The sequence below is a fragment of the Filicampus tigris genome, chromosome 14, assembly GCF_054856515.1.
Source record: "Filicampus tigris isolate MCC_2025a chromosome 14, RoL_Ftig_1.0, whole genome shotgun sequence".
NCBI lineage: Eukaryota > Metazoa > Chordata > Actinopteri > Syngnathiformes > Syngnathidae > Filicampus > Filicampus tigris.
Genome location: NC_141230.1, coordinates 24,213,562 through 24,238,305, shown reverse-complemented (window position 1 = coordinate 24,238,305; position 24,744 = coordinate 24,213,562). Strand labels below are relative to the sequence as shown.

Genomic DNA, 24,744 nt, shown 5'->3' with positions numbered 1-24,744 from the left:
TGACGATTTAATTCTACTTTTGCACATCTGTCATTGGCAAAGTAGACTGCCTGGATGTTAACTTACGCTTGATCTCCTCTATCATGACAGGGTTTCTCAACTCCAGATATGCTCCAGCGCCCACCTTGTTGACGGCCTTGACCCGGAAGTAGTACTCACAGTTAACATACAAGTCTTTGACCGCACAACGTAGAACATTCTGTCCTGACATGACAGGTATGTAGGTCTTCTTGGAGGCTTCGCGACGTTCCAGCGTATAACTAAGAACCGGTGTCCCGCCGTCATCCTCAGGTGCTTCCCAGCTGATCTGACAGGAGTTCTTTGTGACATCGCTGGAGCTGATGTCTTTGCACTGACCAGGAAGCCCTGCATGAGATTATGAAGAGGCAGATGCATGATTTTCCAATGGGGAAAAGTCCACCACTCCAGTGTAATCTGCCATCTAAATTCATCCCTCTCCACAAACAATACTGAAATCATATTCATACAGGAGTCACATCATCTCTGTTTCAAAGCTAGTAGTGCTGACCCCTCAGTATCTCACCAACCTCCTCCACATTAACAGACCCATCCCTTTTCATCTGTTCAACTACTTCTACCCCCTACGCTTCTGAAGGTGTTGAGACCCTTAAGCCACTCAGCCTCGCACTTTTGAAAGACTTGCCGCCTCACATTAGAAATTCAGACTCTCAGCACTTTCAAATCGTAACACAAAACACAACCCTTTAACGGGAATACAGATTATAATTGGTTTGGTTATAACGGCTGGTTCTTGTGTACTACAATATACTATATTTCTTGATGTTAAATTCTTCTTTTAATTCTGTAACATGATGAACATGAGTGCCATGAAAGGCGCTCAAAATAAAATGTATTATAATTATTTTAATTGAATTGGTGACAGCAACATACCAATGACTTTGACATTGATGTTTCCACTGGCGGTCCCCAGACTGTTTTTGAGGGTGATGGCATAGACGCCGGCATCAGAATGTGTGCATCTGAGCAGTTCTAGGTGAGAAGTGTTCATCTCCACTCTCATGGAGAGACGCTCGTCTTTTTTACATTCCACCGTGTCCTTCTGCCACACCATCTGTGGTGTCGGGATGGCCTTGTAGGGAACGTTTAGGTGCAGCTTCTCTCCCTCGATCACCACCACATCCTTTGTGTCTAACTCCATGGTTGGGGCACCTTGAGATCAGGTGACCAGCCAAAGTAGCAGTTTGAGTACATAACGTTGCAGTATACAATCATATTCTCCTCTGCTGCTCTGTTAATACTTACAGTCTGGATCCTTGGTAAAAATCTTGTCAGAGATCTCAGAGGGATCACCTACACCAATGGCATTAACGGCCCGAACTCTGATGACGTACTTCTTCTCTGGTTTAATTCCATCATCAATTTTAAACTTAAGGTCTTTGATTGGTCTGTTATTGACCCTGAGCCACTTCAGTTCTGGACGAGCCTCAGCCACCTCCACGTGGTAGCCGATGATTGGGGAGCCGCCATCCTTGACTGGCGGCTTCCACGAGACATTGATGTGCTCCCGGCTGCTATCCGGGACGGTCACCCCCAAGGGAGGAGATGGCGCACCTGAAGATAAAGACCACCGGGGTTTCACAACATATCTAGTACTGTCAGTTCTGCGGCTGAACTGCAGGATTTGACCACAAATGTTACTTACTGGTAGGATCCTCAATGGTAAGGATCTCGGTGGGTTCACTGGGTTCTCCAATCCCTGCCTCGTTTTCTGCACGCACTTGGAATTGCACCTCTGAGCCCTCGTCCACATCGGTCACCTTAAATTGGGTTTGTTTATCTGGAGTCTTGCAGCACTTCAGCCAACGAGTTCCCAGTTTGTCTTTCTTCTCTATCACATATCTGCAAGGAACAAGCAATATTAACACCAAGACAACAAGCTTTCCCTTCACTTTAGCGCCTTTTTTAATCGCCCATGCCTTGTATGATCAACACCGCTTCAAACACTACGATCTAACCTGGTGATGGGTCTTCCACCGTGGCTTTTTGGAGTTTCCCATTTCAGCTCCACATGTCTCTTGGTGACCTCCACTACAGTCAGAGCGTAAGGAGGTCCAGGAGTAGCTAAAGAGAAATGTTGCTGACGTTAGTGTTTGGTTGTAGGGCACGAATTTTTAATGGGATGAATGTCGAACAAATTGGGTCAAACACAAGCTCCTTCAGAACGTACTGAAAGTGTCTTTAGCAAGCACAGCATCCTCCAGCTCGCAGAATTCGCCCAGGCCTACTGCATTCTCAGCAGCCACGCGGAACACATACAGCGAGCCTTCATTGAGCGGTGTCACGGTGTATTTGAGATCCTTGACAGTGGTGTCAACAGTCTGCCAAGCCTTCCGCCGCACATCTCTCTTTTCTACCACATAGTTTGTGATGGGTGAGCCTCCGTCGCTGCTGGGCGCCTGCCATTTGAGATCAGCATTGATCTTGGTGATGTTGGCCACATCCAACCACTGAGGCGCAGATGGGGGGTCTGTCACATGGAAACAGGAAGAATTTAGTTTTTAACTACGAGATTGGGCTTTTTAAAGGATTAAACTTTGTGAAATACATTTACCACGAAATACTCAGAGACAGACTGGTGCGAGTGTGCAAAACTGCCAAAAGTTAAACACGCATTTTCTTATCTCAACAACTAAGGGAAAAATAGCTGGCTCATTCCAAGGACAAAATCCCAAAAGGCAAATTCAGCAAAGTTGTTTATGCAGCACAGTGTAGTGAGGAATGCAATGCATGCCTCTACATTGGAGGGAGCAAGCAACCGCTACACAAATGCATGGCACGACATACTGTACAGTAGATGCCAGCCTCCTCTGGTCGAGAGCCAGTAGTTCATTTGCATCTTAAAAAGAAGGGGCGTTCCTTTGAGGACAACAACGTCCAAATTCTGGACAGAGCGGACTGCTAGTTTCAATGAGATGTGAAAGAAGCCATAAATATCAAACTACAGAGGCACTCTCTAAACAGAGGAGGTTTATGCCTTCACTTATTGCCCGGTTAAAACAATGCCCTGACATCCCTCCCCAACAGATGGTGTCATTCGATAGGAAAAATGGCCACTAATGAGGCATTTTGCCAGAAGGCAGGAGAACGACCAGTTGTTTCGCAAAACGCTCATTCACCAGCCACACCTAGCAACAGCAAAAAGCATCCATCATTTGATCACTCTCAGGAGATGCACCCACCAGAAACACGAATAGGAGGACTCTAGACCTAACATTCACCACTAAATTAGCCTTTTGGATTGAAGGCAAAACATCTTGAATTGTCAAGAAGGGTCTTGTTGCCTCCATTCAACCTTTGTGGCCAACAGCCGACAGAACAGGAAGGGAATTTGCCGTTTCAATGACGATGTTCCGTCATTCTGAGTAATCAATCTTATAACTGCACAACGGGAGATCCATGCATGTTTTGGAGAAAGTAGAGGCTGAATGTGACTGTAACTCTCAATTGTGTTGCCTCTTGTATCCGCCACTTACAGAGTCTCTCCTTGCACACTACAGAGTCGGAGGGCTCGCTGGGTTCACTCTCGCCGGCTTTGTTGACGGCCTTGACCCGGAAGGCGTACTCCTGCTTCTCCATCAAGCCCTGCAGCTGGTGCTCAGTCTGAGTAATGTCCTCTGCAATGCGGACCCACTCATCGCTTCCCGTTTTCTGAAACTCGATGATGTAACCATCAATCTTAGCGCCGCCATCGTGCTCGGGCCTTGTCCATGCCAGCAGAGCAGAGGTCTTGCCAATGTCACGGATGACAGGTTTGCCAGGAGCCCATGGAGGATCTGAGGAAGACAGAGATCATTTGAAATTCATTTGGATCACTGTTTGGACTCTGCATAGCTTCTTGCACGACAGCACACCAATGGGGTCTTTGATCAAAACTGGATTTGTTTCTGTGCTTGGTTTTCCTGTTCCAGCCAGATTTTCAGCCAGGACCCTGAACCGGTACTTCTTCTTTGTTGGTAGTCCTTTCACTCTGTTGTCAAATATCCCACAAAGTTAAAAAATAAACAAAAAACAAAAAGTCTCCATGTCAGCAAGCAATTTAATGAAACATTAGGTAACCTGAAGCTGGTGTCCTTGATTGGCAACTTGTTGCATCTGATCCATTTATCACTGTCGGGATCAAACTTCTCGACCCAATAACCGGTAATCGGACTGCCGCCGTCTTCGTCTGGCTCAAGCCAATTGAGAGTCACGGCATCCTTGGCAATGTCAGAGGGAGTGACTCTGGATGGAGGGCCTGGAGGATCTAAAAAGACACACAGAGGAGCGTGGTATTGGATTTAGTGAAGGTACTCTTAAAAGAGAACAAAGGTTACAAAAATTCAGTCTCACCAAATGAATACTTCGCAATAATTGGCGTGTGCTCGGCAGGTTCTCCGACACCATACTGGTTTTCAGCACTGATCCTGAAGACGTACTCCATAAAAGCGGTAAGCTTGCAGGCCTTGAAAGTGGTGTATTTAACTGTGGCCGACAGCTTTGTCCACTCCTTTTTATCAGTCTCGCGACTCTCCACAATGTAGTTGGTAACGGGTGAGCCACCGTCATCCCTCGGAGGGTTCCAGGCCAAGAGGCAAGACTCATTGGTGATTTCAGAGATGTCAAAGGCAGCGGGTGGGCCAGGTTTGTCTGAACAGGACCGACAACACAAACTGAGTTCAAGTCTAAATTTCAGGAATGCTCGTTTCTGATTATCCACACGCATTTCTGAATTGAGATTACTTCTACGTATTTTTTGAATGCCACATGCATTTCTGAATTGAAATTACTTTTATATATATTTTTGGCATCCGTGTGTGTGCATTAAAGAATTGCAAAGGACATCAAACCAAATCTGAAGAAAGTCACTCGGCGAGCTAACAGCTGCGACTTGTGCACTTGTATACATAAGGCTGGGAACGACATGAGTGATACACACCTAGGATGTTGACATCGACAGTAGCAGTCGCACGTCCGCAGGTGTTGACGGCTTCAATTATGTAGGTGGCACTGTCGCCTCTGGTTGTGGGGGCAATAGTCAACTTGGAGTGTCCCGGCTGTGTGTCGATTACAACACGGTCATCAGCCCGAAGGACCAGGTCAGCCTTCGTCCACTTGACGCGGGGATCTGGCTTTCCTTTGACGTCGGCAGGAAGTTCAATTTTGCTGCCAGCTCTGGCAGTAATACCAGCTAACAACTTCACATCCAGCTGAATCTCTGGGGGTTCTGTTGGGTATTTGAAGAAAGTAAAAAACAATAATATTCAACCTGAGTTCACATTATCTGAAGCCGTTGATCCATTGTGCCTTTTATGCAGACTCTTGGATATTAAAGTTAGGCTCCACCACAAATCCACTCAGGTTTACCTTTAGCATCGACAGCCTGGATCTCGTCAGTAGACCTGCAGGGACGACTAGCTCCTAATTTGTTGACAGCTCGGACTCTGTAGGCATACCACTGTCCTTCAATCAGACCAGTCACCTGAAATCTAGAAGTGCAAAAATCTGATTAGACATGGCAAATCAGAACACACAGATGCAACCCCCCCCGCCCCATCCCCACCCACACACACACACCACACACAACACATCAGAAATAATCCCTGAAAAGATGTCAAAACCTACTTCAGCTCTTGAACAGGATCAGAGCAGGGTTCCCACTTGTCGGTTCCACGTTGACACTTATCCACCACATAACCTCTGATCTGGGTGCCACCATCATACTTCGGCGGCTCCCAGGACAGAAAGATGCCCTTGCTGCTCTTGTCACGCCACTTAAGACTCTCAGGAGGATCAGGTACAGCTGAAGCAAAGTTTTAGAAATTCATCACAATGCTCTCTTTTTTATTTTTTTGTTTTGCTTTTAAGGTATGTCTCCTTTTTGTGCTAAAGTCAATTTCTTATGCGCCTTTATTGCGCACTTTCAAGCGATTCTCCCGACTACGCTTTTGGCACACACGCACCATGCATAACTTGGCCAAACCACCAAAGAGGCGTGATTCGGTGAAGTCTACGGGTGGTCCTAATTTCCGGATCATGGAGTTTTCCTGAGATATGAATTCCATGGAGGTCCATGTGGAAAATATGTCAGACTTTAAATGGGAAATGATTTGATATGATTTGAAATGATATGAAATTAATATCGACTGGTTAGCACGTCCGCCTCACAGTTCAGAGGTCGTGTGTTTGATCCCGGCTCCGGCCTCCCTGTGTGGAGTTTGCATGTTCTCCCCGTGCCTGCGTGGGTTTCTTCCGGGTACTCCGGTTTCCTCCCACATTCCAAAAACACGCATGGTAAGTTGATTGGACTGTCTAAATTGCCCCTAGGTGTGATTGTGAGTGCGAATGTCTGTCTCTGTGTGCCCTGCGATTGGCTGGCAACCAATTCAGGGTGTCCCCCGCCTACTGCCCAAAGACAGCTGGGATTGGCTCCAGCACGCCCCGCGACCCTTGTGAGGATAAGCGGTATGGATAATGAATGAATGAATGAATGAATGAAATTAATGTGGAAATGCTCCTCACAGCTGAAGAAGAAAAAACTCAGCTCGCACTGATCCTTTTTTAAAATCAAATAATATGATATGACGATGTTCGGCCGTCATTGTAATGTCGGGACACATGTACAGCCGTTGAGCAGTCGGTGAGCGTATATGGACCAGACGTGCCCCCCCAACACTCTGTCCGCAGGTCAGCACAAATTAGCAGAGTCGACCGGTGATAGACATCACCGATCGTCAGCGGCTGTCAAATGACTCAAAACGTGCAATATATTTCACGTTCAAGAGGTGCTAGGCCTTAGTACAGCCTCCAAAGCGCGGAACACAAAAGATTAAGTCTAAAGGCTTAAGTCTCTGGGAGAATACTCGCACTGCCAGACTTGTGAGGGAATGCCCTCATTTCAAGTTCCCTCCACCCAGAGTGCGTACATTACATGAAGGTGCACAAGTGGCACATTTAAGTTGATGGGAGAATCTGCACAGCCCAAAAAGTGTGTCGCAGCGTGCCTTTTTTTACTCAAGCACATGGGAGAATATGCTCCTGACTGCGTGAATTGCATCACATGGGATCATCACTCACTGGCAGGAGAAGAGACGTTGACGGGTTCGTCGATGTAGGACGGCTCTCCTGGGCCACATTTATTGCAGGCTGCCACACTGAACATGTATTCTTTCCCTTCAATTACATCTGTCACTGTATGCTCAAGGTCGAGGACTCCTGTGGCCACCTGGGACAGAACACCAATGACAACAGAAAGAATCAGGTCATTGGATTATAGTCCATCACACATACACAAATTGGATCATTGTGTAATACACTTTGCAAATCGAGCAGAGCCGAATGTATTGCCACTAAAATAAACCAAACACTTGTGTACCTTGGCCCAGGTCTTACGAGACACTTCTCTCTTCTCGATCTGGTAGTGTGTGACAGGACTTCCTCCATCATGCTCAGGAGCCTCCCACATCAGGTGGACATGGTGTCTAGTCACCTCGGCCACCTTGAAGTCTTTAGGAGCACTGGGGCATGCTGGGAAATTCAACAAGATTTAAAAGCGAACTTTACAAAGAAAAATGACCACAGTACTGTGCATGTTTGGCTATCAGCCATTACTGCTTGCTTCACACACAAAAAAAACAGACTCGTTACCGATAACGTTGACGTCAATCTCTCCAGAGACGGAGGACATATCGTTTTCCAGCTGTAGGGTGTAGGTTCCTTTGTCCGGACGGACACTTGGCGTAACTTTTAGCTCAGTGTACAACGGCTTTGTAACCATAGAGACACGCTCAGCTGCTGACGTCAGCTCCTTCTCTTCAAATGTCCATTTGGGGTTGGGGGTTGGGTATCCCGTGATGGGAACTCTGATGGTGAGAGGCTGAGGGACAATGACTTCCAAGCCATTCCTGAATGCGCTGAGGTCGATGGTTGGACCCACTGCCAGGAGACAAGCACAATATGGAGTTCAATGAGCAGCCCAAATTGAAGTGGAATCTTTTTGGCTCTAATTTTGGCACCGTGAGGATCATCAGCGAGAAGTGGGCCGAGTTGCTCGGCTGGATCGGAGATACCGGCGGCATTCTCGGCACAAACTCTGTAATGGTACTTGTAACCATGTTTCAGTCCAGACACCTAAACAAAAAGAGTGACTTTGCTGACATTCTAAATGAAATGACACAAACGGGTTTACAAGAGGAGCTTCGTACCCGGTAGGAGAGGTCTGCACACAGTCTAGCATTGCAGCGAAGCCACTTGTCTGTGCCGCCCTCGCACTTCTCAATGATGTAGCCGGTGATCATGCTGCCGCCATTGCTGGCAGGCGTCTCCCAGCTGAGCGTGACAGCCTCCTTGGTTTGGTCATTGAAGTTCAGGTTGAGGGGTGGGCTTGGCCTGTCTGCAACACATTCAGGTTCCAGGCAAATGAGATTGTACGATATGTCGAGAGATGACCATCAGTGTCAAATGTCACCAACCAATGGGATCCATGATCTTGACAGGCTTTGTGGCGGCGCTGGGCTTGCCAATGCCGGCCTTGTTCTCAGCTCGCACTCTGAAGATGTACTCTTTGTTTTCGACCACATCGTTGAGAGTGACCGAGCGCTCGCTGGCTCCACAGAACATGGATGCCTCCCACTTTACGGAAGTTCTGTCACGGAGCTCGATCACGTAGCCAGTGATCTCTGAGCCACCGTCAAACATAGGAGGCTCCCAGATGATGGTGGCACCAAATCTGTTCACCATACTGACAGCCACATTCTCCGGAGCATCAGGAACATCTAATGTAAGACAACCGCTTCAGTAAGGTTTCGTCTGGACATGATATGATCAGTCCCATGCCTGCTAGCTCACCAAATTTATTCTTGGCCTGAACAGCGTCTTCAGTGACAACATGGGGTCCACTCCCAACACGATTTCTGGCGCAGACTCTGAACAGGTACCAAGAGTCCTTTTGGAGGCCACTAACACAATACTCAGGCGCATCAGCGCGGTCTGTTGCCACAGTCCAGGCCTTACGCTTCACATCACGCCTCTCTACCATATACGATGTAATTTTGCTCCCACCATCACTCTCAGGCTCTTGCCAGGCTAAACTGACTTCACCGTCAACAGTGTCGGTCACCCTCAGGTTCTTGACGGGTCCGGGCACATCTGGCGAGTACCAATTTAATGTTAAAAATCCAGCATGATGTGTTCAAATTAATCAACCAATCAACAAATCTATTGAATCTCACCAATCACATCCAGGTTAATGAAGGCCTCTCCCTCTCCATGCTTGTTCTTGATCACCACCTTGTACTTGCCCTGGTCTTCTTTCCTTGGGCTTTTAAGGCGGTACACTGTCTTGTCAACTGAGGTGTCAATGTTCTGGACCGGTAGACTCAAGCTGTCGAAAAACCACTCAACGTCTGCCCGAGGGTAGGCGTCGTAGGGTACTGTAATGACAAAGGGCTTGCCGGCATCTGTTATCAGGTTCTGGTCTGTGGTTTTAATCTTTGGAGGAGCTGCAAAAAACAGACAACCAAGTTTCATTTCTTTCTTTGTGGATGATTGCAGAGTAAATCACAGTCGTGTCATGTGACTCACCTGCCAGCTCCAACTTAGCTCGAGCATCTTTGTCTTTGGCAACAATCCTGTACTCGCCCTGGTCTCGTGGTCGGACCTCACACACCTGCAGTCTGTGAACTTTACCCTCGCTGATCATCTGATACTTGTCTCCCTGGATGATTATCATGTTGTTTCTCATCCACTTCACCTCCACTCTGTCCTTGTTGAGCTCCACCTCAAACACCACATCAGAGCCAGGGGGCTCCAAAGTGTCCTGAGGCGGTCTGATGATCTCCACTGGGATTTCTGTTGGAGGAAACACATCACATGAGAGGATTTCAAAAGGAAGTTGCAATTGTCTGAATGAATGAAACAAAACATACCTTCAACAAATAGTCTTGCCCTGGTCCTCTTCTCCTCCACGCCACAGGCGTATTCACATTCGTCATCTGGTCTGCACCCCTTGACAACTAGTCTGCATGTCTTACCTTCTCTCTCTATGAGATATCTGAAGGGACACGTAGTCGCCAATGAACATGCTTGAAACAAGACATTTTACCATAAAGTAATGAGTCATTTGACGTCAAGTACCTTGGCCCTTCTCGAATCTCTCGACCATTCCTGTACCACTTGACGGTGGCCTTCTCTTTGGACAACTTGCAGTTGAACTCTGCATCCTCAAACTCAGTGACCGTCTGGTCTTTGAGTTGTGTGGTGAAGTCTGTCGGCGCCTCGCTGATGATCAATTCAGCAGCACACTTGTCTTCTCCGACCTCAGCACAATACTCGCCCTCATCGTCCATGACGCAGTCCTTGATGGTCAGTGTGTGGTTGAGACCTTCGCTTCTGTAGACGATGCGCTTGCTGAGCTTCACTTCCTGCCCAGCCTTCAGCCACCTTACGGTTGACTTTGGTCGGTTCACCTTGCACACAAAACTGATTGTCTTCTTTTCCTGAGTTTCTATGTCCTCGATGGGCACCAGGAATTTTAGCTTCTCCTCTGTAGATGGAATGGGTTTTCTTTATTACATTTCATGATTACTGATTTCTGATCAGCGTATGTGTTTGTGTGAATTTGATCTTTTACCAGTAACTTTAGCGTGGGCTGAGCACTTGGCGTGTTCTCCTCTGTGATTGGTCAGACCGACAGTGTATTCAGCCTCGTCTGCCATGTGGGCGTCCCGAATCCTCAGGGAGAAGACATTGTCCCTCTGAGCCACCATGTACTTGTTACTCTCAAAGATGGTCTCCTGGTTCTTCAGCCACTTGGCCTTTGCTCCCTCCATGTTTGTCTCACAGTTGAAGACAATCTCGCTTCCCTCTTTGACTTCTGTGTCTCTGATGGGTGTGATGATCCTCAGTTTTTCTGCAATTGAGTAAAGGACATGAGCCACAACCTTGGTCAAGTAGTCAGGGACAATGTAATGCATAAGGGAATCGAGTGAGTCTCACCAATCACTAACAGATCAGCAGAGGCTTGAAGGCTGCCGATGAGGACCATGTAACCTCCCTCATCCTTCAGCTCACAGTTTTTCACAACAAGAGCTCGTCTCTTTCCTTCGCTGACAATCTCGTATTTGTCCCCGCTTTCGACCTTCGCCTTCCCTCTGAACCATTCTACCTCGTAATTTTCTTTGGAGACTGAGCAGACAAATTCTGCCTTTTCCCCTTCCACAACTTCCTGGTTCTGCGGTCTGGCGATGAACTCGGCTGCAAGTTCTGGAAAGAAAGCAGAAGAAGGTCATTATTGTTGTTATTTCAGTCGACTTAGAGCTAGTCCTGGAACAGGATGCATTCGTACCATTCAGTTTCAAGACAGCAGCTGTCTTGACACTGGGGCTCAGTCTGCAATTGTATTCGCCGGCATCCTCCATCCTCAAGTCTTGGATGATCAGGATCCTTTTACGTCCATCCGCGATCTGCTCATAGCGGCCGCCCTCCGGCAGCTCTCTGTCTCCTTGGTACCAGGTCACCTCTGCCCCAGGCTTGGACACCTCGCAGATCATCTTGACGCTGTCAGTCTCTGTGCCCTCCACATTGGACAGGTTTTTGGTGAATCTGGCAGCCTCCTCTGTAAAAAAAAAACCCAAAAAATATTTGGGGATGAGGAAGTAGTCAGTCTTCGAGACTGTCATATGAGGCCAAAACATTGTGGCTCAAAGTCACACGTAAGCAAACACCAACCTGAAGAGAATCATAGAGGTCTCGTTAGTTGGCTTCAGTTAGCAGTGTTGGTTGTGCCCTGACCTCAAATTGGGGCTCGAAGTTAACAATCTGAAAGCTTATCGACTCTTGTTCATCAAGAAACCTCTATTTTGAGTAGATGATTTGCTCAGTCAAATATTGATTTTGGTGGTACTGAGTTTTTCTTTTTTCTTTTTTGTTAACAACCAAAAACAAAGATTTTCTTTCTTTTCTTATTTTTATTTTCATTTTAGAATCTTATACTTAGCAGTAACATTGCATGTAACAATCCACTTGTGGACACTTGTGTTGAGATGATTTGAGAATGTGTAGAATATATCTATGTGTATGTATATGTCCATGTACATTTTGGTACTCATCTTTATAAGATGTTTAGCATATAAATGATTTTGTGTGAAAGAGACCATACATATACACGTCGAGTGTTTGCAGCTACCCTCCAAGACATATTTACCAAAGAGGACAATAAACTTGCGACGTTCAAGGGACCCTGTTAAATTCAGGTACCAACTTTCTTTTTGCTACTTTCTTGCCACACAGTAAACTGAAGATGGGAATCACATTGAAGAGAATCCATCAAGGAACGGATGCCTGAGAGGAAGCCTCACCAATGACAGTCAGCATGCCGGAGCTCTTAGATGTCCTAGCGTCACACTCATATTCCGCCTCGTCATCCATCACAGACTTGTGGATGATCAGGATCCTCTGAACCCCCTTGGCCAATATCTCGTACTTCTTTCCTCTTCTTATCTCGCAGCCATCCTTGAACCAGCAAACCTGCGGGATCACATTTGGGCAAATGTTGCTCAGTGGGTGTGAAAGCCATTATCAGTAAAGCAAACTTTTCATGACGATTCAAACCTTGGCGGACTCTCGGGATACTTCACATTCAAACTTGGCAGATTCTTTTTCTCTGACCTCAACATCTTGCAGAGGCTTGACGAACTCCACGTGAGGCGCTGATGGCACAAAATGACACAGATGTCAGCCAAAGCTTTTGCTCCTGAAATGCTGGAGAGGATTTTATCCTTGTAATGGGAATTGTATTTATGGATTTACTGCATGACTATGTTCCTGATTTCATTCATTACATGTTATTCATTCGTATTGCGTTTTTACAACCTCAAGGTTCACAATTTCTACAGACAAGTGCTCTAACGGCCCTGTGTTCCAGAATGTAGTCTCTCAAGGCCACAGGTGTGTGGTTGTTATGTCCACATACCTAGGCGTCCTGCGTCCTAACCCTAACCCTAACCCTAACCCTAACCCTGCAGGACTTTTGGTTCTATTGTGTGGTCTTGCCTAAACTGCACACATAGCCTTGACATAGTATCCATAGACAACATCTACGTCTGTATTAATTGTGTCCTGACAAACTGGAACAGGGAGAGCTTGCGGGCGAGGAGTCCAGTCCCTGTGTGGCATTCGTTTCTAACTGGATTATTACATCACAGAGCTCAAGAATTAGTTGTCATTCTATAAATTCCACAACAGTCCTTACGTATGACATCAAGGAAGCAGGAAGTCTTAAAGTCCTTGGCATCACATGTGTACGTCTTAATGTCCTCCAGGTTGCAGTCGTATATCATCAGTGCCCTCTTTCGACCATCGACGATCATTTCGTATTTCTTGGTTTTATGGATCTCCTGTCCCTGCTTGAACCATTGAACTTCTGCATTCTCTCTGGAGACCTCGCACTCCAGTGTGGCGGTGGCCTCCTCCTCCACTGTCTGGTCCTCCAGAGGCTTGGTGAACTCCACCGCGGGCTCTGAAGGCACACACCATACATGAGCACTGAGTGCAAATATTACACTAGAGGCTAGCAGCAGGATTTCACCTCTGACAATGAGCTGAGCCTGAGTCTGGAAGTCCTTTGCAGTCAATCTGACCTGGCCCGCCTCCGACAGCTTCACGTCCCGAACTGTCAGAGTGTGAATTCTGCCATCTGCTCGCGTCTTCACCTGCAGGCAGCAAAGCAATGAGAGTCACGTGCATTTCTTGTTTGGTTACAAGGATACCTGTTTGGGTTAGGTTTAGGGTTAGGGCTAGATGGACCAACAGACAAAAACACATCTCCTGACCGGCAGAAGGCGGCTGTGACAGCTCTGATGCAAACAGTCTTAGCTTGAAGGCGAGACGACTAAAAGTAATTTGAGTTCACGTACTGTTAGGGAGTTTAAGGTTCAAGTATGTCAAGTTAGTTTTAATTCTAACATGAACATAAAATTCGGCACTTAAACGTTAGGAGTTTAGAGGTTAGGCATGTTGTTATTAGTGATAGCTGTATCCATTCCGTGGTATTTATTTATTAACTCAACGCAACTCAACGATATTCATAGAGCACTTTAAAAATAAACAAAAAAAAAAGACAATAACAACAGACAGTTAAAACAATAATAATAATGTAAGAACATTAGGATTTACTAGTTCCAGACTACAGAGTCTCAGACTCAGGTAATCAAGTGGTACAAAGGTGAGTGTGTTCCGAAAACCTGGGGTGGAATTTTTCTAATATCAATTTTAGTGCTGTGTGTGTGGAACACGAGTTTGATCAATGATCAAGAATGGAGAAATGGAAATAAAAAATAAAAACTTAAACGTGAGAAGATGCTGTTTTAAGGAAATAATTTCAAAGTACCCGGCAATTGAAAATAAACATCATGACTCAGCAGCAGAAATGACAAAAATTAAACATAAATATAATTCACATGAAAATGTTACAAACAGGACACTCCAACAACTTCAGGCAAAATTTAATTTAATGTTGGCTTGATTTTACTTTTCGTATGTACAAATACAATGCAGTTGAAATCATTGATGATTACGAAAATGGTCAGGAAAATGCAGTATGTATCATCAAATGCATCAAGTGGGTTACTTCTGTCTCTGAGAAATCTTCTTTTTTGTCTTGGTGGTGGTCTTTTTCAGAGTCATTGATGTCGTCAAAGTAAAGTAGAGCAAAGAAGTTAAACCTGCCCCTGGCCAGGCTTCATTTAAATCTTCATTTATACCTGGATTAAGCTCTAGTCTTTCTGCACGACAGGAGATTATTTAACTCAAGACTAGGTTGAGTCTTGACACTATTTTAATCCATATCTTTCAAGGAATCCTGGTTTAAAATATGGATTAATCTGGAAGTAGGCTTCATCCCTGCATGGGAAACTGGGCAAAGGGGTGAAAGGTTCAAGTCTTTAAGAGTTTTAGGTTCATTTTAAAGTTAAGGAGTTTAAGATTAAAGTCTTCAAGGTTTAAGAGTTTTAGGTTGAACTTGAACTACCAGCTAGGGAGTTGAAGATTAAAATGAATATGAAGGTTTCAGGTGAAAAGGTCTCAAAGAAGTGTGTTGCAATAATGTTGAATACACACAGTGTCAAGAGTAAGCTTGACGGGCAAAACTGTGCAAAAGGCTTTAGACTTCCAGGAGGCTGAAGCTCCATATTAGGAAGAACGAGGGGCAGTGAGAGATTAGACTGTTATTTTTAACTTCAGCGCAGACCACACAGATGAAACAGGCACAGATGTCATTTTGACACGTTTGACACCGCTTCAAATGGAAAAAAAAAAAAATAGGGTAATCAAAAAACAAAAAAGCTTGAAAAGATAGCCAACGTCCTACCCGCTCGCTGGCCTCCATCTTGTTCCCTGCCAGGAACCAGTCTACAAGGATGCCTTCGTATGACAGCTCGCACTGAAAGGTGGCTGTCTCCCCGGCCGTCACCGTCACGTCCTTCAGCGGCTGCAGCAGGCTTATGACTCGAGCTGGGGATAGCGAGGGCGTGGCTCAGCGTCCAATCTCTTCAGATAATGGAGCGCCCACGGTGATTGGCTCTTGATTTGGTGCGCTCACCTTTGACTCGCAGCTGAGCGTTTGAGTTGGCATTGCCCGCCGAGAAGTCCACTCCTCCCGCCATGTCCATGCGTACGTTGTAGAGGATGAGAAGATGTTTGAGGCCCTCCGCCTTGATCTCCACATCCTGTCGGCGGCCAAACGTTGGATTTTTTTTCATGTCTTTGAATTATTTGGCCAATACAACATCTTAAACACTCTTGATTCTCTGTTGAATTGATCTGACAATTCTAAACTTGGGGGGTGGGGGGAATTGTGAATTACTTGAGTATTTTGGCTATTCACGTCAAGATTTGCTCTCTAAACCTACGCGAATAGCGGAAATAAAGTAGTGTAAAGAAGAAAAGGTCAAAATGTAAAGTTATTACAGTTGTCTGCCTCCATCGTGGGGTTGACAACACTAAAGAAAAATATGGTGGGGCTTTTCTAAACTCTTATTATTATAGTGTGTTTTCAAGAAATGCAGGAGGAATAAAAGTCAAAGTCACTTTTCAATCCGTTTTAACTTAATTTCCAAACATAAATAAAAGGCGAACACTTACGGTGGACTGGTGCAAAGCTTCTCCTTTCAGCTTCCAGTGTGCTTGGACGTCCTCCTCGGAAATCTCCGTCTCAAACTTGGCCGTCTCCATCTCAGTGACCTCTACACTGTACAGGGGACGCACCATCTTGATGTCACGCTCTGAGAACAAACACCAGACAGACTGTCAGCAGGGATTAAAAAAAAAAAAACACTCAACAACTTTCAACATTTGATTGGAAAAGCACAATAAAGTCAACTAGGGAATCTTCCAAAAGCTAATAAATATAGCAAGTATGTATTACCTGACTGCTAAAATTCTCACACATATTGTTAGCTCACTGCTAACCTTCTTTTACGTGACCTTAATGCCAACATCCTTAGCATGTACCCGTCAGCTCAACGCTAACAATCTGACTTGTACTGTTAGCTCAAGACTGACGTCTGCAGCACGTATCCGTAACTCAATGCTAATAACCTCATGTGCAGTGTTTGCTCAAGGATAACATTCTTAGTGTGTATCCGTTAGCTCAATTCCAACGAATCTGACATGTACTGTTAGCTCAAGGCTAACATCCTTAACTTGCTTTTGTTGTTGAATTTCCCCTTAAGAGACTTTTATAATTGACACACACAGCATGGACCCTCAAATCCAAATCTTATAGTGCCACAAAGATTTTTTTCTCCGTGCCAACGCACGGCGCAGCAAAAGAGAGGAAAAAACTCATACTTTTTTTTTTTTTCATAGCTTCCGCAACGAAGAAAATGAATTAATTGAAAAAAATCTATATATCGCCTAGGCCTAATTGACACTGAGGCCTTTTGGTTGGCATGTAGATGAGTCTTGATGTACACGTGCTGATGCAACAAAATCACACAGTGAAGGAATAACTGCTCGGGGGCCGGCGGGCCGCTATTGAGGGACAATGCGGTAGATTTCCTCTTACCTTCAATTTTGAGAAATGCGTCTGTTTTGTCAGAGCTGCAGTCGCACGCATATTCTCCCATGTTGCTCTTCTCGGCCTTGCGGATCATCAGGATTCGCTTTTTGCCATCGGCGCTGAGGCTGATGTTCTTGGAGGGCGTGAGCTCCTTCCCATCCTTGAACCATTTGACGTCCGCCACCGCCTTGCTCAGTTCGCACACCAGCTTCACTTGGTCTTTCTCCACTGCCGTGAAATTCTGCAGCTTGCTAGTGAAGTACAGGTCGCCCTCTGAGGGAAGGACATGTTTTGGAGGTTGGCATGGAGCAAATAGATCACCACAGAAGCTTCTTCGGTACACCTGGACCTTGACTGACCATGCCACTGATCTAATTTTCACAAAAATACACACGCCTAAAGCGTGGCTTACACGGCAGGATTTTAAAATTGTCGGCCGACTTCCAAACTCTGCTGAGCCCCCTGCACATGGCAGAATTACCTGCTAAGATTATCTTTGGAGCAATTCCAAGAGTTAGCCCCGACCTACGATTGTCGGGAGGGGAGATTCGGGGCTAAAATTGGGCCGATTATCCTGCCGTGTGACAATGCTTAAGGCACCACTGTATTTTGATGCGCCGGCCAACCCCCTGTTGATAACAAGCGAGGTGCCCGTGTCCAAAACACATGATTGGCGGAGAGTTCACCTCAGTCGGCTATTCGACTAGTTGACTACTCCGCTGTTCTGGATCGACAAAAATAAGAAAGAAAACAATGTGAAGTACTGACCGATGACAGTGAGCATGGCGCTGACGCTCTTGTCGGCAGCCTCCACCTTGATCATGGCTGTGTCGTCAAGGGCAACCTCCTTGAAGGCCAATGTGTGGACCGTGCCGTGGTCCGTCATGTGGACAATCTTTCCGGGGTGAAGTCGCATGTCGTTCTTGTACCAAACCACGGGGATGTTTTCGTGCGAGAGCTCCACACTGAACTCGGCTGTTTCGCGCTCCTTCACCGTCACGTCCTTGATGGCTTTGACAAACTCCAAACGGATTCCTGTTGTGAGAGAGCAACGGATTAGTACCTCACGCGCTGCACGCCAGAAGCCCCCGTGAACACGTTTCCATGGTCAAGTAGTGCCAGTTAGTACAAGCACGACATTTGTAGGGTTAGTTTAGCCTAGCCTAACCCTAACCGCTCTGTCGAGATGCTGCCGGTTCATCGGTCGAGGTGATCGATCAGATGATTTGCGCATGTAAACACACATTGTTAGCTGATAGCATTGGGTTGAATCATAAGATACTCTTTCATGCCGATTTAAAAAGGATTATAATCATTTACAATTCATTGAATTGTAATTCATTAACCCGTTATTTAGTTCAATAGAAATGGTAATGTATACATAGCTAATGAGATAATTGAACACAAAATAAGTAAACCTTCATAAAATAAATTCAATTCTGTTTTGGGGAAAAACGCTAAATGAATGCAACAAACAAAATATTTTATTATTCAAAGAATTTCATGCTCATTTTTAATTGTTATTCATATTTAATGTATGTAATCCACCAAGAAGTGAACGCAGAAGAAGAAATGCTGAATGTACATGTAAAATGTTTATACTTCTAAATGAATTTATACTTCTAAATGAATTTCCAAGAAATAAATTAGTAAATGATTGTTGACCAGAAATGAATCAAACAAATACAGTTTAGCCAAATGCTACATGTAAATGCTGGGTGGACAGAACTTAAGAATGGGGTGAATGGTCCATTTGCGGACCAGGGGCTATACTTTTTCCAGAAGAATGCCTGGAAACACAATTGTACTCACGCTGTAGCTGCTGTGATAGCGTAACTCACAATACACAAGCGGCAAAAATTAAGTGCTAAATGACATATTTGTCAACAGTCGTGAACTTGGAGTACGGGGGAAGTGCCTCATTTTCCATTTGATATGTCTTCCATCTAGTGAGGTCCGAGCAGTTGGTATGATGACTGAGGTGATCCTCTTTGGCATGTCAAACCGAGCGGAGCAGCGACGAGCCAGATCGAGTTGGTACCGTTCGGTGGAGAAGGAGCGGTTGTGCGGAAGCGTGTTCCACGCGTCAGCTCGACTTTAAAGTGCGGAAAAGGCAACGGCTCACCTTGAATGACCAGCTTGCCGCTGGTCCTCTTGTTTTCCGCCTCAAACAAGTACTTGGACTCGTCTTCGTAGGCGGCCGAGCGGATCAGCAGCACGAACAAGTTCCCGTCTTGGATTATCTCATACTTGTCATCGCTCTGCAATTCCTGCGAATCCTTGAGCCAGCGGAAAGACTTGGGAGCTCTGGAAACTTCCAGCTCGAATCTGGCGGGATCCTTCTCAAACACCTGCACGTCACTCAGTGGCGTCAGGAAGTTGAGAGGAAGTTCTGACCAACCGGGAAGAGAAAGACAAATCAGCGCAAGTGCGTCACAATTGGGTCAGTCCTAAGGAATAGACAGCATCCTTAAAAGGACCCCAAACCGCCGGATGCCTTTTCAGTCCAAATGTCTGCGGCGATTATCAGTCATCCAGGAAGCGAAATTGGCAAAAGTTGAAGGAAGGCAACTGGACTCTTGGGGAGTTGGGGGGGTTAGTGTTTGGGGCTGAAGATGCCTTTTATCCATTCCACTTCTATAGTTCTAAACAAGTTCAACCATCCGCACAACAAAGACAGCGGAAGTCCCCGTGTAGATAGACAGGAAATCTGAAATACTATAAATCAGGACATCAGAAATACTGGAGACTCTCAAGTCGAATTTCACAGAACCAACTTCAGTTCTGAGGACAAAAAGTCTTCAACAACAAAGAATATTTCAGTTGCCTTACTTCCACTTTGGGGATTTTCAGCATAAGAGACTTGTGTAACCCTGGGATCTAGTTGATTCACCTTTGACCTTCAGGCTGGTGGCACACTTGGCATTGCCGGCGGCGTATTCCACCTCCCCGCTCATGGGCAGTTTGCAGTTGTACAGGATCAGCGTGTGCTTGCCTCCCTCTTCAATGATGTCCACATCCTGCCCATTTAAAAATTGTGCCACTGACTAAGCAAAGGAACTCCAAGACAATAAAGGATCAGATTTGACCAGTCGGCCAAAGAGGTGCTCACAGAGGAAGCAGTCAGGACTTCTCCGTTCAGCATCCACTGGCCATGGACATCATCCTCAGAGATCTCCACCTCGAAACGAGCCGTTTCTCCGTCAAAGATCTCCACGCCGTAAATGGGTCGAACAAGCTTGATGTCGCGAGCTAGCACAGACGCCAAACGTGAAGACGCTCGGCCAAGACAAAGTCAACCCACGCAACCGTTTGGTTTTACCTTCAACAGTGAGGTCGGCTACCGTCTTGTCGGTCCCACAGTCACAGGTGTACTTTCCTTTATTGCTTTGCTCCACCTTCCTCAAGACCAAAGATCTCCGAGTAGCCTCGGACTTGATCAGCACCATCTTGGAGGCAATCATCTCCTTCTCTTCGTGATACCAAATGACTGGGACATCTTTGTTGAGCTCACAATCCAGAGAAACCTGGTCTTTCTCTGTGGCCGTGTAGTCTTGGAGTTTCACCACAAACTTGGCGTCGCCCTCTGGAACAACATCGTTGATTCATCAATTTACAGGCAGCACGGTGAAGGTATTGGTCTTGCGGCGGACCTCAATTTCCACTGTCCTCTGAAGAGAATCGCCCCATCCACCCCCACACCCATTTCCCCATGAAGAGAAACACGAGAGGAAAGAGGGAAAAGACGTGTGACATTACCTATGACAGTCAGCTTTGCCAGTGAGCTTATTCCTTTGGCCTCTGCCTTGATCTGGCAGGTATCATCGAGCGTCAACATCCTCATTTCGAGAACATGTTTCTTTCCTTCCACGTGTGCGATCACCGTCCTGCTCACATGGAGCTTGACTTCGTTTCTGTACCAGACCACCGGTACGTCATCGTGAGTCAGCTCGAGCTCGAAGCGAGCCGTTTTACTTTCTTTGACCGTCTGGTCCTCCAGCGGCCTAACAATCTTAAGCCTCAAGCCTGGAATAGAGTAGGAGCGGCCGCGCTCGTTAAAGAGGAGCCCCGCTTGAACCACAGCTTGGGACGGAAAACACGCTAAAGTTGACCCGGGACTTACCTTCCACCGAAAGCCGAGCCGTGGATTTCTGAGCCAAAACCTCGATGGTGTACTCAGACTCGTCATCAAACTCACAGCTGTTTATGATCAGCATGTGTTTGTGTCCATCATCAATGATCTCATATTTGGGGCCTGGGGTCACGATTTCCGCGCCCCTGAACCACATCACCTTGGACACCTCCTTGGTGATGGTGCATTCAAATTTAGCTTGTTTCTTTTCAGGAACGGAAATGTCCTTCAGAGGCTCCACAAAGCCCATTTCGATTTCTGTGAGGTTTCAACCATTTGCTGGGTTATTGACACGTTTGCTCTCCAAACGTCTTATGCACTCACCACACACGCGCACACACACGCACACGCACACACACACGCAAGGTTGTGATTGTGGGCATACCTTTGATGGTCAGCATGGCACTGGTGATGGCATTTAAAGCCTGGTAGGAGACTTCACCCGCTTGATCCAACTGAACGTTCTTCAAACTCAGGAAACGTTTGTTCCCATCAGCTTTAATATCGCATGTCTGAAAAATACGATCAATGGCGTTTGCCAAGAATCAGAATCAGAACCGAGCAGACTCCAAACCTGCTGACCCCGTGACTTCTTTTAAAGTCCCTCAAGTGCAGGGACAGACAAACTTTTTGCACTGAGCCCCACGAACAGAAAAATGGAAGACATTTAAAGAAACATCATGAAAAGCAATTCAATATGCCACGGTCAACATATGCTAAACACATTTAGGAAAAATAAAATCAGCTTGCTGTTTTTGGGGACACAGCAACAAGTTATTGATAGCATAATAAAATTGACATGTATCTTAAAAAAACTTTTACAGTATGTTGTAACTTTCAAATTTACAATTTTAAATATAAAAATGACAGGGTTTACAAATGTTCACATTTTCTGAAAAATTTATTTTAAAATAAAAAGTGAGTTGTAGTCATGTAACGTTCAACTTAAAAAAAATGTTTTGGGGAAATTGTGTGCGACAGAATATGCAAATTATATATGATGGATTGTTGGAAAAAAAAATCTGACAAATTCTCATTAAACCTTTTCGTATACAGTATCATCATGCAAGCGATTCGCCGCAGCGACCTTTGACATCAAGAAGACGCGACAGGCCAATCCAAAAAAACGGCCGGCCCCGTGCGCTCTCTTGCGGACGGCGCTTCATCTCGCCACCAAGATGCGACTTACCGGCGATCTGCTCAGCACTTGGCCCTGAAGTTTCCACTCCCCGATGACGTCATCCTCTGAAATTTCGGTGTCAAAGTTGGCTTCTTCCTTTTCCACCACTTCCACGCTGCACAGCGGTTTCAAGATTTCCGCTTCACGCTCTAAACAAGCACATCAAAAAGGTCGTCATTCTGGTGGCTAGCGGAAGGCAAACGCGCTTCACTCGTGGCCCCTACGCACCTCCCAGAGTCAGTTTGGCCACGTATTTGCGGTCCTCCACAGCAAAGGTGTATTCGGACACGTCGTCGGGCTGACAGTTGTTGACGGTGAGCACCATGCTGACGCCATCCTTGCTGATCTCCACCTTGTCGGAAGGCGTGAGCTCCGTCTCGCCTTTCAGCCACTTCCAGTTGGGCGTGTCTTTGAAGAGTTGACACCTGAAGGTGGCGCTCGATCTGGGTTTCACGTGCTGATCCCTCAGGGGCTTCACCAACCAGTCTTTGATCACCTCTGAGCACGTAGAAAGGTTGACAAGATTTGATTTCATGCTTCAACGCTAGTCTTACTTTTTTACTCACCTATACAGTATCAAGTATGTGTAAAGTGTGAAATCACTTCTGTTGTCAACTGCCGCTCGACTTTAAAACGTCAATACTCTGCAGGCACTCTGGCTTCCTCCCGTATTCCCAAAACGTGTGTTGGGAAAAAAATGGATAACTGGGCCCAATTTGGACAATTTCAGTTGGCGGTGTTCCAGCCATTTAGACCTTGATGCTTGTGCGTTGACTTATTTTGAGAGGACAGTAAATGTCCACTGTTATGCAAGCTGCACACGGGCCACTGTACATTGTAGCAAAGTTCTTCAGTGTAGCATGAAAAGAAGGAGTCATCCATCCATCCATTATCCAAACCGCGTATCGTCAAAAATATTTATAAAAATATGAGGGATGTACTCAATTTTGTGTGAAACAAAATATACATCCAAATAGAGTATGGGGAAACTCTGAATTAAGGGTCGCGGATCTTGATTGTGTTCCCGTGACACAAAGGCATGCTTGGATGAATTTGGCGCGGGAGAAACACAAACGTAAGAAACACGACTCCCAGTCATGCCCCGACATCTCATCTCATCTTCTCAGAAGAAGCTCAACAACGAGGCTCAAACAGTCTTTCTGAGAAGCTTGCCTTTTGAACGCAATGGAATCGAAAGCCTTCATTGGCGCTGTGGAAACAAAAGTAGCACAAATAGGGCGCAGACGCGAGCCACTGCGACTGCACACGCCATCATTGTTTCTTTGTATACGACAGCCGAGGGGAAGTTTTAATTTTTCAACCTTTTTTCAACCTGCCTTCTCAAGGACACTTTTGACAACGTTGCTAAATGTTAGCCATCGGTGCGTTCCTCACCGGTGACTTTGACGATGGTGCTGGTCTTGATGCCATCTGGTGCGTCCACCTCACACGAGTAGATGCCGCTGTCTTCCTCCACGGCATTCTGGATGGTGACGGCGTGCTGCAAACCGATGATATTGATGGCCAACTTGCCTGCCTTTGTCTTGAGTTTGACACCATCCCGCTTCCAAATAACGTCCCTCTCCTTATTGAGCTCACAAGTCAGGTACATGGGCTGACCCTTGTTGCACGATGTCTCTGCTTCCAACTCTTTGATCCACTTCACAGGCAGCTCTGCACAAGAACAACATCTTGGAATGCGCACGCTCTCCTGCTCACAAATGTTCAATTAACCAACAACTCCATGTTCTTGAAAGCAAAAAAAAAACAAACCAAAAAAAAGGACGATTTCTGCAAGTCTAAAACTTGAGTGAAATAGAATGAAATGAAGTAAAACTTGAGCCATCAGTGGAGCATCACATTTTCCCAAGGTTTGCCTTCTGGTTTGGACCTCGACATGGAGCGATTGGACACTTGAAATTGTGCAATGCTACCGATGTATTTGCAATGAGAAGAGAAAACAATTTCTTCAGACCAGTGCCTGCTCCCTCAAATAGCTCCTATGATATTCAAGAAAGCTGGCTGACGACAGAGTATCAAGTTGGTGACCGCCTCACCCCAAGCTAACAGTATTTTTATGACAATACAATCCAGTATTGTTTTTGCATTGTCGTCATTGTTTTGTGCCACGCAGCAGCATAGAAACTGAAAATGAAAAGACAGGATGAACTATGTAAGTCACTACTCCAGCATTCATCTGAATGTCCTCTCTATATTTAGTGGTAGGTGTGCGCTTGTCTCTCCATAATGAGGTGGTCCCATCTTGGGGTGGATTTTCTTTGCAAAAAACCCAAAAGGCTCCTCGTCTTTTAACGCCAGGTGCTTGGCCCAATGCACGGAAGCAGTTTTAAGCAGAGC

The 24,744-nt window shown here is 45.9% G+C and overlaps 1 protein-coding gene across 1 annotated transcript in view; it reads right to left on the bottom strand.

Annotated features, from left to right (window-relative positions):
* Positions 1 to 24,744, bottom strand: part of ttn.1 (titin, tandem duplicate 1) — a 156,179-nt gene that overhangs the window by 75,711 nt on the left and 55,724 nt on the right. Inside the window, 46 exon segments of the mRNA XM_086052164.1 lie at positions 67 to 366; positions 913 to 1,191; positions 1,285 to 1,593; positions 1,685 to 1,881; positions 1,998 to 2,103; positions 2,210 to 2,509; positions 3,516 to 3,815; positions 3,894 to 4,009; positions 4,099 to 4,285; positions 4,372 to 4,668; positions 4,958 to 5,245; positions 5,386 to 5,507; positions 5,644 to 5,821; positions 7,096 to 7,243; positions 7,394 to 7,545; positions 7,666 to 7,953; positions 8,034 to 8,148; positions 8,223 to 8,410; positions 8,490 to 8,792; positions 8,866 to 9,165; positions 9,249 to 9,518; positions 9,601 to 9,867; positions 9,945 to 10,069; positions 10,153 to 10,561; positions 10,649 to 10,927; positions 11,014 to 11,280; positions 11,363 to 11,632; positions 12,375 to 12,543; positions 12,628 to 12,725; positions 13,268 to 13,534; positions 13,604 to 13,727; positions 15,383 to 15,525; positions 15,614 to 15,740; positions 16,156 to 16,295; positions 17,081 to 17,347; positions 17,843 to 18,109; positions 19,200 to 19,466; positions 19,968 to 20,094; positions 20,187 to 20,326; positions 20,397 to 20,660; positions 20,834 to 21,100; positions 21,198 to 21,464; positions 21,592 to 21,718; positions 22,396 to 22,535; positions 22,615 to 22,884; positions 23,782 to 24,060. Of these exon segments, the coding sequence (XP_085908290.1) occupies positions 67 to 366; positions 913 to 1,191; positions 1,285 to 1,593; positions 1,685 to 1,881; positions 1,998 to 2,103; positions 2,210 to 2,509; positions 3,516 to 3,815; positions 3,894 to 4,009; positions 4,099 to 4,285; positions 4,372 to 4,668; positions 4,958 to 5,245; positions 5,386 to 5,507; positions 5,644 to 5,821; positions 7,096 to 7,243; positions 7,394 to 7,545; positions 7,666 to 7,953; positions 8,034 to 8,148; positions 8,223 to 8,410; positions 8,490 to 8,792; positions 8,866 to 9,165; positions 9,249 to 9,518; positions 9,601 to 9,867; positions 9,945 to 10,069; positions 10,153 to 10,561; positions 10,649 to 10,927; positions 11,014 to 11,280; positions 11,363 to 11,632; positions 12,375 to 12,543; positions 12,628 to 12,725; positions 13,268 to 13,534; positions 13,604 to 13,727; positions 15,383 to 15,525; positions 15,614 to 15,740; positions 16,156 to 16,295; positions 17,081 to 17,347; positions 17,843 to 18,109; positions 19,200 to 19,466; positions 19,968 to 20,094; positions 20,187 to 20,326; positions 20,397 to 20,660; positions 20,834 to 21,100; positions 21,198 to 21,464; positions 21,592 to 21,718; positions 22,396 to 22,535; positions 22,615 to 22,884; positions 23,782 to 24,060 (10,110 nt within the window).